Source organism: Rhipicephalus microplus, chromosome 7, assembly GCF_043290135.1.
Source record: "Rhipicephalus microplus isolate Deutch F79 chromosome 7, USDA_Rmic, whole genome shotgun sequence".
Taxonomy (NCBI): domain Eukaryota; kingdom Metazoa; phylum Arthropoda; class Arachnida; order Ixodida; family Ixodidae; genus Rhipicephalus; species Rhipicephalus microplus.
Window position 1 is genome coordinate 21,092,731 of NC_134706.1, and position 14,771 is coordinate 21,107,501.

General features: G+C 44.7%; 1 protein-coding gene across 1 annotated transcript; it reads left to right on the plus strand.

The window, feature by feature from the left end:
- Nucleotides 1-3,526: 3,526 nt before the first annotated feature.
- LOC119179348 (uncharacterized) lies at nt 3,527-11,048 on the plus strand. Its single transcript, XM_075868061.1, has 3 exons — nt 3,527-3,804; nt 6,397-6,522; nt 10,702-11,048. Exons 1-3 carry the CDS (start codon nt 3,703-3,705, stop codon nt 10,909-10,911), a joined length of 438 nt encoding a protein of 145 aa, XP_075724176.1. The 5' UTR covers nt 3,527-3,702; the 3' UTR covers nt 10,912-11,048.
- Nucleotides 11,049-14,771: the final 3,723 nt, after the last annotated feature.

Genomic DNA, 14,771 nt, shown 5'->3' on the forward strand with positions numbered 1-14,771 from the left:
CAGGAGGTTGGAATACAATCTGTTCTCACTGATTCAGTGCATTTAAACAGCAGAAAAGAAACACAGTCCCCTGTGGCTAGCATTTTGAGATATCAAGGGAGCATCTGATAGCGTGGTTCAAGAGGAATTGTGGGGAATACTGGACACACTAGGCGTGGAAGATGTAGTCACTAATCTTTTAAAGGATATCTATAAAGGTAAAAAGGTAGTTATAAAGTGGGAAAAACAGGTATCCAAGCCTGCAGTGGTAAAACGGGGGCTTAGGCAGGGGTGTCCCCTGTCACCCTTGTTATTCATTATGTACCTACAAGGATTAGAGGCCATATTAGAAGAGAAGTGGACTGGGCTTCAACCTCTCTTTCGTCAAACAAAAAACAAATTGAACAGGCACTACCAGCATTGATGTACGCAGATGATATGTGCTAAAGGCCGACTACAAGGAAGATTTGCTGATATTGGTGGACATCTGCAGTAACGAGAGAAGTAGGTTAGATTTAAGATTCAGTCAGTAAAAATCAGCAGTCATGATTTTTAATGACAATGAAGGTAGTGAGCTTAGAATACAGGAGTTCACGCTAGCGTTAACAGATAAATACAAATATCTGGGCGTATGGATAAGAAATGGAGCCGAGTACCTACGGGAACATGAAATATGCGTGGCGACTAAAGGCAACAGGAATGCAGTGGTAATGAAAAAAAGGCACTGTGGAGTTACAATAGATATGATGTTGTGAGAGGAATATAGAAAGGGGTCATGGTTCCTGGACTGACGTTCAGCAATGCGGTCTTGTGCATGAGGTCAAAAGTTCAAGCAAGATTGGAAATTAAACAATGTGGCATAGGTAGACTTGCTTAGGGAGCACACTGGAATACCCCTAATCAGGGGGTACAGGGTGACATGTAATGGACATCGTTTGAGTGCATGGAAGCTAGCAGCAAGATAGAATTTGAGGAGCGATTGAGAAAAATTGCAGAGGAGCGTTCGTCTAGGAAAGTTTTCAGTTACTTGTTGCATAAAAAATGTCAATACTAAATGGAGAAAAAGAACGCGAAAATTGTCAAGCAACTATTCAGACAACAGCAGAATACCAAGCCAAAATGAAACATCGGCTAAGAAGAAAATGATTGATACAGAGACGGACATGTGGAAGATGGGAATGCTCACGAAATCATCCCTGGAGACCTACTGAACTTTTATGCAGGAAATCGCAAGGAAAAAGGTCTATGATAATTTTTAGGGCAGTTCTCATGCTCTTCGAGGCTGGAACGGGAGTATTGTGGACCAAGAGGTACCGAGCAAAATACGAAGGTTCAAACACAGTATATAGTGCGTGGGGAGAGGAGGAGGAAACGGCTGAACATTTGATAATGTTCTGTAAAGGGCTCCGACCTATAGTCGAAGATAATTGCGCCGAATATTTCAAAGCATTGTGGTTTAGGGACAATGAAGGTAAAAGAGACTCTAAACAGGTAGAAATAACCAGGACGAGGCTGTCTGACTGATGGCTACACTCGAGGCGCGAGTAAAATTTAATCTTTAAACACGCAGTCATAGTACCTAACCATATGGCTAGGTGGCGTGAGCCACTGCCTGATCTAAAGGGCACAACCGGATACATCCATTCATTCATCCATCCTTTTGCTGTGTGTGAATCGCCTCCGCGCTTCGTCGGGGTTGCGCTGGTAACGTTGCAGCTCGGGCGGTAATAAACACGGGGTTGAAGGCTGGGAGAGGGCCTTCACAATGATGCACGAGATAAATATATGTATATAGATACAGAAGGACTTAACGGGTCTTGAACTTTTACTTTTTAAACAGGCTGAAGTAGTTTAAGCTGCTGTTTCAATTGTGTATGCCCAGCTGCAGCACATGTCCACGCCATTCGTTCGTTTGAAGACGCTTTGTTGTTGTCACGCGTGCCGCTTTGCTGCACTTGCGAATGCAGGTTTTTCTGAAGGATCGGCATCTGGCTGTGTCTATCCGCAAAGTGCAGCTGTCTCAAAAGCGGCCTGCTGCTTTATCAGGACAGAATGGACACGCTTTTTCCAGCCTCCGTGGTCACGCACACAAAGAATTTTGTGTACGGGCAGATTTATTTTGGGGTCAGTGCTTGACGACAAAAAGATCTGGACCCATCTAGGAGTGACTGCGAGGTGAATTATGATAAAAAATTAAAAAGAAAAGGAAACACGGGGGCAGTGACCACAAAGCCATCATCGTGCTTTGGTGAAAATAGGGAAATCGATCAGTACAACATTACGCGATCGGCCTTTTCATTTTCAATTTTTGGCTGAGGTCGACTGCGCCAACCAAATATGCATCTATATTGAATGACGCAAAACGTGCTTTTCTGGATGGTATGGTGTGTGTTGTTTCATTGTTTCGCCCTGTTTTTTTCATTATTTATTTTTATATTTGACGCTGGCTTTAGACCATATTTGCGGAAATTCTTCTATAGCACGTATATTGTTTGATCGTTTTTTTTCCATTGGAGTTGCGCAGTAACGACGCTTCTGTCTTCGGCCTTTGGATGTCTTTTAATAGGCATTTGAATACATTCAATATTCCTTGCATACTTTTTCTTTAATTTTTGTGGTTGATTAGCAGATGTTTATTCACGCTTGTGGCATCTCTTTATTCTATCACCACGAGTGATATTTTCTGTATTTTTAATTTACAATGTAATATCGCAATCATGTGAGCATACATAGAGACGGTGTTGTGCAAATAAAATAAATTTGACAACACGTACGTGATGCTGTCAAATATTTCTTCGTGTCCTATTTTATTCACGCTGCTGAAGAACTGCTGAAATTTGATTATATGGTGTAGTACAAATATGTGCGCGCACGTGATGCATATTATTGTTATGCAGTCATTTTAACTATGCATAGATATTTTTCATTGTATCAGTTAGTACCACAATGGCCTACGAGCACAACCGACCTTGATAACCTTGTATGATCTACACCTCTAATTAGGAAGCTTGTTAAGATTATGATGCGGATACATTTTGTCACAAAGCCAAGTAATTTATTCCATGAATGACTCGCGAAAAAGAAACTATTATGTATTTTAGTTACATTTAGACCCGCTCGTATGCGAAAAATTGGGTAAATGAGGCGTTGTTTTTATTTGCACATTGGGGCTCGAACGGCGAGAGTGATGTCTTTATTATTGCTACAGTGGCGAAAGAGCATGGAACATCGTATAGATTTGCAAGTAAATATAAAAAGCTTGAATTCTTCCAATTACACGACCTGTTACTGCAGCGACTGTGTGGAGGAGCATTCATACAAGCAATGGTCGCTTGAAACAACACCCACCTTCCGTAAATCAGTCACAATGACCGTAATTTGTTATGCAGCACGCATAAAATTCGCACACACCTTCGTAACTTTGACTTTTTTTTTTACTTTGACACCGGAAAGCTTCAGGTGACGCTGAGAGCTACACCGCCTATCGCCGACGACATGAAGTGCGTCACTCTCAGCCCCTCAGTGAGCACACTGCCCCATTCTAGTACGCTGTACCCCAACGAACGTTTGCTGCACGGTAACGCCATTCCCTTAACCACTGCTATAAGCGTAAAGGTAAAACGTTACCTGTCACATATTAACTCCCTGCAGCATAGAGCGGCCGACGAAATACGGAAGCTCACCAAACTAGGCTTGGTCGCATCATGGGCGTTGTCGGTCACCATGAAAGGCCGATGGACTGTGCTCAAAGCAGGAGAACCAGCCGACTTCCTGTCCAAATGTGCGCATGACCCGGAGGCCGAATCCTTCGGATCCTACGCAGAAGTGAGTGCTTCGAGAGTCATTATCTCTATTCAACACGTGTCGCAAACAAATTATGATTACGCTGCATGCTGTGGCCTATGTCGATTTAATCGTAAGCGCTAGTCGTTCTGATCGGGTTCCTGGGTGCAACTTCATCTCAATGAGTTGTAGTGCTATTTCATCCGATCGAAGTTCGGCCGTTATGGCCTTGAATTGTGTCATCCACGTTAATTAGTGAGCCATACGAAATTTCACAAAGTGTCATGCCAGGTTTATTCTTGAATTGTCTCATACAAACCAAGTAGCCTTTTTCATGGTTTAGCCGTGTACAGTAAATGCGATGAGCCTTACTGGCAATATAGTGTTTTTTTTTCTTTTTTGTCGTCGTTCGCTGAGAACATAAATTTATTCCACCGATTAACCATCATATATTAAGCAGAGAGCTTTGCTTTGAGAGCACCTGCATTCTAGTCGTTTCGTAAACACAATACTAATTTTAACAGTTTATTCGTGACATCTCTCTTACGGTAAAAGTACCGTGACCAGCACACCATTTTCCGTAATAAGCACTGATACACAGGTCGCTGGCTGTACCGCTACCACTGATAGCCTGTACATTTAAAGAAGCTTTTTTTTTCAGAAAATGCTGAAACAAACAATATTGAATGACAAATAGCTAATACGCTGAATGAAACTGATTACAAATCTACTGTCTGACCAGTCAAATTGATTCCGTACTATAATTGATCTCGCGTGGCTTATACTCGGTGCATGCTCCCACCGTTAGCAATAAAGTTCTTGAAATTCCATGTGATGCAGGGCAGAAAGAAAGCACCTTTGAATTCCAGCAACCATGTCTGAACAGATATTAACAAGCAGATATATCGCTCATCGTAATCGTCAATGTTCATTCTTCTTTCTAAAGAAAATGTCTCCTTCAAACAAACGCTCCTCCTTTTCATGACATCCTGGGAAGCTATACTTTATTCGAGTCAAAATGTTACGAGGTTGCTAATGAACCACTTGGCTAAAGAGCACGGTGCATGCACGTCTTCATGATTCTAATCGACCTCTACTTAGCAGGTCTTGCAGCAACCACTACCACAAACAACAACCGACAAAGATAACCTAACACGCTGATATCTGAGCTATTCGTTTCACAGTTTTGAGAAATCGGTAGCGCTAAATCATGCCTTCTTTGTTTTTTACTACTGTCTGATTCTCAAACAACCGACAAGCCAAGCGTACGTATATTGTTGGTTGTCGTAACCGTTATTGATGTACGCACGCATACGTTACGGTTGGTTGTTGATGTATTCACTTTGGGACAATATCAATATTTCTTGCAGCATAAGTAGAGGGACGCGCAGAAAAAAAAAGGATGCCTAGACGCTGTCATGCTTTGGCTGTGGCTAGCTTAGCGTCCCAGTCTGCCTGTCTCACACACTCGCACCCCTTTTATACATATTAGTAATACTTGTTGTCGGCCTATAAGTCATAAATTCTTACTGAATACAATAGAAGGTTACCCACTATGGTATTCTGAGACAGAACAGAAAAGTTGCGACAACTTTTCTGTTTTTTTTTATCCCTGCAGTGGTGATGATTTTCTTATTCCAGTAAATATGAACCTTCATCGCGGTATGATTATCAGTAGCATGCTGGTCGAATGCACGTCCATCGTCTATGTTACACGGGTAATGCAGATTACAAAGAAAAAAAACGTTGTGCATGCAGTTTATCGCCTCCATTCTCACCTGTCATTGTGGTGGGTATTATACTCATGTACAAATTGCATAAGCGGCAATGGCACCAGCAGCTGCAGTGTTATAGCCACAACAGCCCGCACGAGTTTTGTGGATAAAACGCAAGTTTGCAAATTTAGGCATTGCTTGTGGACGACTGGTTAAGCTGCCACTTGCACTGTACAGTACGGTTCGAAGTTACAAGGAATGCGCGAGTGTGTGGCTGGTGGCTGGCGAAGCGCAAGCTGCTGGCGAGATTTCGAAATACGGCGCATGCGCATTGGTTCATGGAGGTAGTGCGTGCCCCGCGTCGTCTGCTACTTCTCTGCCTACGCACTCGGCGTGCATTACCGAGCCAGGACCTTTCGCGCTCTTCGTTTTCGCGCTGCAAGTCAACTGATGCTCACTCGACCCATCACATCTTTAAGTAGCGCATATTCCATGGTCCCAAAAGTGAACTTGGAACGTTCGCTACATCAGACTTCAACAGCCTTATGTGCTATCAAAAGCGGTTAGTGGCAGCGAGCTGTACGTGAAAAATATGGTGGGCTTAACGATGCAATCTTGCGAAAAACGACATAAATAAATAAAACCACACCATTCTTCAGCGTGTTGGAAATTCGACGTGAAGTGGTGATACTGACAGCTAGATAAGTAGCACCGCAAATATGGGAGTGACGGGGTGCACGACAACCTTCTATTCTATACGAATGCGCCGTACTCATAAATCTCGCCGCAAGTTAGCGCCACGCAACCCACCAGCCACCAGCTTGCGGCTTCCTTGTAACAGTGAACCATACTGTACATACGTATCGCGTCAATAGATCGGACTCATCCGGTCAAGTGACTTTTCCTTGTTTCACATCAGGTATGCGAAAACCCAGAGTTCAGCAGTGACATCAAATATATGACGGGAGTCCGTGGCTCAGCGTTTCACCGCCAATCGGACGGAAAGATGTTTTCTTACGACAACTCTTCTACGTTGGTCGAAAAGGTAGGTCAACTTTGCTGTCGCTCAACGTTTGATGTGAGCATTCCTGAGTGTTACTTGAAAACATTGCGCCAGGCAGCTGCCGTTTAGTTACGTTGCCACGGAGACAACGCCTCTCTCAGCAGTATGCACCAGAACACAAAGAGTCCATTGAATGGCGCCATGTTTAGAACACGCTTCGCGCCATCTATTGCGAGTGCGGTAAAGAAACACGTAGACTGTCATGGTAGCAAACCCTCCACACATAAGGCATGAAACTTCCCAAGACAAGCACGGCTGTAAGCATGTTGCGTGCTTTTACCCTCCCGGAAATTTGTGCTGTTTTCATAACAAACGTGTGTCCTCGGCAGTCAGGAATTTCTACATTGCAGACAGCGTAGCAACTTCGTCAAGTACGCACTATCGCCATAAAAAATACGGAAACCATGGAAGGCGTGCCTTTAAACTCGTTCGAACTGTCACATGCTTTGACTGTCACTATGGAAAACTTCTGGGTTAAACTGGCATCACCGTAGCGAGAGAACCCTCATCCGGATTGCTCTCATGCACGGCATGTGCCCATCATTTGGCAATGCCTGGCCCAAAGAACTCATTCTCGGTGCGAAAGGGCCAGGTGGAGCAAGATTTTATATTGCTATAGGTGACGTCGGGCGGCTGAAAGAACATATTTGCCTAGTCTAGACATGTCGCGGTTCGACAGAGTCAAAAGCCATGCTTTCCGCTGTTCACTTTTTCTTCTGGCACGATAGCCAGCTATTACATATGTTCAAAGTGGGCGGACTGTGTGCATGCACTCGTTACTCGTAATGCCTTACTATAAAATGCGAACTGAGAAAGAGTACGGCAATGTTTGGTGCCGCGTACTACACCCATACCTCACGCTAATTACTACCGTAAGGCAGACAGCGAATGTGGCGCTTCTATACACGCAGGAAGTGCATATACTCTTACACGTTCATAGGCAGTGTTGATAGCAATTATCCACTGGTGTCAGAGCATCGGCGTTTTTCATAGAGGACGGAAATCAGTGCCATTTGTAAAGACCAATGCGGCACAATACCCGCGTTGTGGCGTTATCTTCACCGATAGTGCTGAGCAATCTCTCCCTTTTGCGCTGCTTGTTTTAGTATTCAATATTGGCGCAGTCATACGCAGACGACTTCTTGTAAACGGGAGCAGCGTGAAGAGACGCTTGCTCGAGATGAAACACTAACAGAGACCGATGATGATCCGGTGTTATCGAACTGCATACGGGTTCGTTCCTTGTTCACTGAGGTGGACATGAAGTCGTTGTCAAGTATTACTTATAGTCCAGTCATTGAAGAAGGAACCCGCATGTGGCTTTGAAACATCACATCATCATACTTGGTCAGTGACCGTGTTTCATGCCAATGAACGCCTGGCCATACGGACTTCAATCGAACTATTGACTACTAGACGCCTGCTTGCATTTTAGAGTCCCAGAGCTGGTAATTCTAATATAAAATTAGTACAATAGACATATAGTTTGGCAGTTCAGAACAACATGGCATCTGGGCGCAAGAAAGAACACCTTCTGGAGCCTCGAAGCCTGTGTGCGAGATAGGTGTGCTCTAGTCTATAAGCTCATCAGTTGTGTTGGACATGGAGCGTGACACATAGGAAATGCTTTACCCCTAATCGTGCTTTTGGAACTCTGGGAGGGCTTCGCAATCTGAAAAAAAAAAGATTACTGAGATTTGTCTGTAATCGTCACCGCACACCAAACTAAACCAGAACAGTCGATTGCGGGGAGGCAACTGCCGACACACACATATTCGAAAGCACTTATCCTTCGCTACACAAACCTTTATTCGCCTCAAGGGTGTGAAGTGGGAGAGCCAGAGCGACGTCGCAGCACATGCTGTGGAAACACACAAGCAGCGAGCAATAGGAGTCCTTCACAAATGAGTAAGATATGGTAGTCTGGAACCTTGGGGTGCGATGGAAGGTGGCCCTGCTCAGCCACGACCTCACTGTTCAAAAGGCTTTCCTATCTGTTCAACAGTGAGGTCCAGTGCGATAAGAAAGCCTTTTGCCTTGCGACGACTCGGGGCCATTATCTATTTCAAAAGTTTCACCAGCTCCCCCCACCTCAATCACTATCGAGCTTGAGTAGTTTTAAAGTATTTAGAAGTTTTGAGAAACCCAATCTAGATAAAGAGATAAGGCGATACATAAAACCGAATGAAGATATCTGGGCACTAACATTTCCATAACATCCCTGGTGCATTCCTTGAGTGTCATCAGCAATATTTGGGTCCCTTGTACTTTTACAAAAAAAGTGACCCTCGCATCTCTAAAGACCTCCTGTGCCACTTGGAGTTCAAGAACGAGATAGTGGTTTATCTGTCGGCTTCACAACCTTTTCTACAGGCGCAAAATCACCCTCACCTCTTATTTCTCAAAGCACTTAGACAAAGTCAACACTTAGAGTTTAACCGGTCAGGATTTCTCGCTTCTTTTTCCCGCCACGGTAGCCTAGTGGCTAAGGCACTCGGCTGCTGACCCGCAGGTGATGGGATCAAATGCCGGCTGTGGCGGCTGCGTTTTCGATGTAGGTGAAAATGCTGTAGGCACGTGTGCTCAGATTTGGGTGCACGTCAACGAACCCATGGGCGGTCGAAATTTGCGGAGCTCCCCACTATGCCATCTCTGCATAATCATACGGCGGTTTCGAGACGTTAAACCCCGCATATCGGTAAATCTGTTTATCGCTTTTTGAAATATGCTCGTTCTTATCTGTACTCGCACATTGCAGGAAGCGACGTAGAATCAGTGCATCGTGAAGGATAGTCACGCGAGACAAAGCAGGACGGGCGCGTGACCGCGTACCCCTCGTATACGAACTAATCTAGAGCATGTGCGCGCCACATACATATAGTGCTTGAAAGACGCGAAATTCAAGATAAGGTGAGGCACTCGTTCTTTTTATTTGAATATGTTGTTCGCGGGCCACTTGAGAGAGAGAAAGGTCAATGTAATCTAAGTTCGTTTTTAAATAAATTTTATTTCCTTTTTTCAGGCACGGCTGTTGAAGCAGAGCCTATTCAAAGCGCAGCGATATCTTCAGCATAGCTATATTTGGAGAGAGAGGGAGGGGAGTGTATAGCGCGAGGGAAAGTATGAACTTAGTATAACAAGAGTGATGGTGAAGGAAAGCGAAAGGGCGAGGAAAAAAGGTGAGAGTTTTGTCGATAAAAGGGGAGAGAGGGAGAGTAACCCCTTGAAGCAATGAAGTGCCACGGCAGAGCAAAGGCGAAGGGGTAACTCTGCTTATCTTTGATCCTGCACTTCGAAGCCACAATGGTCGCCTATAGATTAGCCAAACTTTCTTAAGCTTCCCTGCAGCTTTGGTGGGCATCGCTCTTTGCGACAGCACCTAAGTTATCAGTACAGTTGTCGCGATCAAATTTTGCAGTGTGTCCCAGATGGTAAAATCTTATCATCGTTAACTGACGTTTGCTGAATTGCGTATCAAGTATTCTGCGCAGGTCGTTAAAAGGGACACTGAAAAGCAAAATAACTTTTCGCATTGTAGTAAAGTAAGGTACAATCAGACCATCCTGAAAACACCACTCTTACCACGACACGACGCTTGGTAAGCTAGAAAACGCGTGAAAAGGAAATGCGGGCGGAGATGTCATCGTGAGATTGCCGCACCGAACACCATGACGTCATAGATTTCGAAGCTGTCTACCCAATTCTGCGTAAATTCTAATAGATAAAGATTAAATACATTGCCTTCAGTGTGTGCCGTACACCTAGCTGGCATACGTTATTTCAGAAATTTTCATCGAGCTGATGTCACCAAAAGGGCATTTCAAATTTTGTGAAGTCACAGCGGAGATTTCGGGGCAAAATTGCAAAACAAAGCTTTAACCTTAATTTTATCCGCTGATAATGTACCTATGATAGTGAAACATGGCAACAGAGTTCTAACAGCGGCGTTTCTCAATAGAGGCCAGTGCATTGTTTCTCTTTCGTATCCCTTGAATCGGAGGAGCTGTTACGTGCCCCCCCCCCCCAGCTCAACCGCGAGCCCCCCCGCGACTTACTGCAATCTGCGTTATTTTTCATTCTTTTCACGAATGGGCTTATAGCGCACGGGTTTCATTACGTTACAAGTTGAAAACAACTTCTCACAGCCACATCTTTCCTCAGCTGTGCAGGGTCCGAGTGTCACAGTTGAGCTTCGCCTTCGGCATCGTGGCGTTCGACGTAGACTACGATGACTTCGGTAACGTGTGCAGCAAGTTGAACCGTTACGGCGCTTTCACGAGGCTGTTCTACTTGCAAGATTTGCTGGTGTACTTCGAGAACATATTCGACGTCTCGGGAGAACTGGAGGACTGCCTGAAATTGGCCGGATAAATAATGCAGGAGGCCCACCCCTGACTCCTGAGCTGAACCTATGGATACTTCGGAAGATCAATAAATGTTTGGGGTCTTCTTGACATGTACGATCATGTTACCAATTCACGAATTATATTTATTTTCGTTTGTTCGTATATGCGTGCACTCCGTTAATATTTTAATATACTCGGAATGCCTAATAGCGTTACATTATTAAAGGCCAACTGAAACAAAATTTTGCTTCTGTGGAAGTGCCCATAAATACGTAGTACATATTCTGTAAGCTACAATAACGACAGTGAAAAATCGTGCAGGCACGTATTCAGTTTATAACCAGTGCTCTAATTGCCAGCAAGCAGACGACGCGGAGGTCTAGCGGTGTGCCCAGGCAAATTGTAAAGAACCGGATATGACGATTGCTGCAGAACGTCGCCGCATCGCTCCTTGTGAACAATGTGCCGCTGAATCGCTCTTTCATGCGTGACGGCCGTCCGCGAGTGGTTGACTCTGAAAGTTTTGCAGTACGATGCCAACGCAATGCGTGGCTGTAGGCTGCTCGAGCACGTATGCCACGGCCGGAATCAGCTTCCACGGTTTAGGGCGGAAGCTCCTTATGTCGTGGGTCGTGCGTCCGTGATGTATGTATGTATGTAGTAGTAGTAGTAGTAGTAGTAGTAGTAGTAGTAGGTAGTCGTCTCTCGTTTAGTTCTTGGAATGTCCACTGAATGGCGGTACTAGTATATGATAGATATATGATAAATAGTTGCTAGATGGTGGTACTTGGAGTATTCACTAGATGGATGAACGGACGAATGGACGCATGGTCGGACAGACAGACGAGCAGGTGGACGGACGTGTGGACGGACGGACGAACAGACAGACAAACGCACGCGCGGACGGACGAATGAACGCACCGATAGACGGACGCACGGATGGACACATGGGCAGACGCATGGACAAACGCACGCACGAACGCACGGACGGACGGAAGCAAGAACGAACAGACTGACTGATGATTCGCCCTACTTATCATTCAGTCCATGGATATGCTGTGATTTTTCCGAAAGGCGGAAAGCTCCGGAAGCTGTGGAATATCGCAGTCAAGCGAAAGAATTGGGAGCCATCGAACAGAGCCGTGCTTTGCTCGGCGCACTTCAAAGATGACGACTTCGTGCACGAGCGGTCCCTCTTCGTCCATATGCCACTAAAGCTGATAAGAACGCTGAAGCAAAGCCTCCTCTAGAAAGATGCCTGAGACATCGCACTCTTTCCCATGGGGACGGGAGCATCCTTGTAAGTCAGTGCTTTCTTCGCAAGAAGCACTTGAAGCCGACACTACTATCACCGCTCAACTCGGAAGTGACGCCATACCAGAGGCACGACCGCGTTGCCTCCGAGATGGCAGTAGACATTGCTTTAATCTCAGACGCAGCAAGGTTTAAAGTGGCCGCCGCAGGAAGCGCTCGCGGTCGACAAGGTTTGGGGGAGCCGAGGAGGAGAGAACAGGAGAGGACTGGGAACCAGCTTTTAGGCTCAAGTTGCAGGCATCTTTGTAGAGGAAACGCTGACGGAAGGCTGACGCAGTGCCTTCAATACACTGCAAACCAAGGAGCTGTCTGTGCGAGGAAAACTCCCCTTGCCAGTCACCGAACGCCAACAGCTCACCATGCCCCTAGTAAGATGGTTGCCGTAGCCGCCATGTTACGATGGGTACGGCTTCACTCGTGGGCGATAATTTCCACTCCAGCAATTTTTATTGCGATAGCAATTTTGCCGGTGGGCGGCAAAATCCTGTCAAAAGACACTTCGTACATAAAGTGGCCAATTTTTCGAACACAATTTCTGCTCCATCTCTCAGGGGGTCCGTTGTTACCTTATTCTCATCAGCGGCTTTGCCACTTTGCATTCCTTCTTTGGATTTATTCACTTCCCCTGTCGTTTCGGCTATTATGTCGAGTCCCTTTGGACTATTGTTTCTCACGATATCACCCTGGTTGTTTTGGCTTCTGTACAGCTCTTTGTAGAACTCCTCCACCACCTCCACTATCCTTTCGATATTGGTTATGACATAGCCTTCCTTGTTCCTCAGAGCATACATCCAATTTCTGTCTGTGCACAAGTCTGCCTTCGCAGCTTCTAGGCTTCTGTCGCTTTTCACAGCCTCCTCAATTTTTTTTATGCTATACTTTCTGATGTCGGCTACCTTACACTTTTAGATTAACTTCGAAAGCTCCACTAGCTCTATATTGTCGGTTGCATTTGAGCGTTTCAGTGTTTGCCATCTTTTATCAAAACTCTTCGTCTTTCGAGATAGTTTGCCAGTGTCCTGTATAGTGCAGTACAACTTTTGTTGCACACTCTTTCATGGTACTAGTAAGATTATCGTTCATTGTGTCAACGCTAACGTCGGGTATCTTGTTTATTGCCTCGAATGTATTTTGAGGTGAAAACGTTAATTTTTGAACTTTCTCTCTCACCACGTGCTACCTCACTGATTGGCTTCTTGCTTATAATTTTTTGTCTGCATTTTAAAATCAAGGCGAATACGAACTCTTACATATCTGTGGTCACAGCATATTTTCTTGCCGACTACTTCGACATTCTGTGCAATGCCAGGGTGTAAACGCAGAATGAAGTCCATTACATTTCTCGTTTTGCCATTAAGACTTCGTCACGTCCACTTACGCTTAGCCTGTTCTCTCAAGAAAATATTCAAGGTCCGGTAATTATTCCACCAGTAATGATAGAAGAAGTCAGAAAAGCTTTGGAGAGAATGGAAAGAGGCAAAGCTGCTGGTGAGGATCAGGTAACATAAGATCTGCTGAAAGATGGAGGACAGATTGTGTTAGAAAAACTAGCCACCCTGTTTACGAGGTGTCTCCTGACGGGAAGAGTACCAGAGTCTTGGAAGAACGCTAACATCATCTTAATACATAAGAAAGAAGATGACAAGGACTTGAAGAATTCAAGGCTGATCAGCTCTGTAGTATACAAGCTATTTAAAAAGGTAATTGCTAACAGAGTAAAGAAAACATTTGAATTCAATCAACCAAAGGAACAAGCAGGATTTCGAACAGGCTACTCAACAATTGACCACATTCATACTTATCTATCAGGTAATAGAGAAATGCTCGGAGTATAACCAACCACTATACATCGCCTTCATAGATTACGAGAAGGCATTTGATTCAGCAAAAATATCAGCTGTCATGCAGACACTGCGGAATCAGGGCATAGATGAAGTATATATTAACATTCTGGAAGAAATCTACAGAGGATCAACTGCTACCATAGTGCTTCATAAAGAAAGCAACAGAATACCAATAAAGAAGGGTGTAAGGCAGGGGGACACAATCTTCCCAATGCTATTTACCGCGTGCTTACAGGAGGTTTTCAGAAGCCTAGAATGGGAACAGTTACGGATAAGAGTTATGGAGAATACCTTAGTAACCTGCGCTTCGCCGATGACATTGCATTGCTGAGTAACTCAGGGGATGAATTGCAACTCATGATTACGGAGTTAGACAAGTAACTAGAAGAATAAGAATGGGGTGGAGCACATTCGGCAAGCACTCTAAAATTATGACAGGTAGATTGCCACTATCCCTCAAGAGAAAAGTATACAACAGCTGTATCTTGCCGGTACTTAGCTACGGAGCAGAAACCTGGAGACTTACAAAGAGGGTTTAACTTAAATTGAGGACGACGCAGCGAGCAATGGAAAGAAAAATGGTAGGCGTAACCTTAAGAGACAAGAAGAGAGCAGAGTGGATTAGGGGACAAACTCGGGTTAAGTATATCATAGTTTAAATAAAGAAGAGGAAATGAACCTGGGCCGGGCATGTAGCACATAGACAGGATAACGGCTGGTCATTAAG

What these genes read in the sequence shown, in the direction of transcription:
- LOC119179348 (XM_075868061.1), top strand. Translation starts at nt 3,703, where the DNA reads ATGAAAGGCCGATGGACTGTGCTCAAAGCAGGAGAACCAGCCGACTTC. An exon ending in CCTTCGGATCCTACGCAGAA is followed by an intron (nt 3,805 to 6,396) that starts GTGAGTGCTTCG and finishes GTTTCACATCAG; the next exon opens with GTATGCGAAAACCCAGAGTT. An exon ending in CTTCTACGTTGGTCGAAAAG is followed by an intron (nt 6,523 to 10,701) that starts GTAGGTCAACTT and finishes ATCTTTCCTCAG; the next exon opens with CTGTGCAGGGTCCGAGTGTC.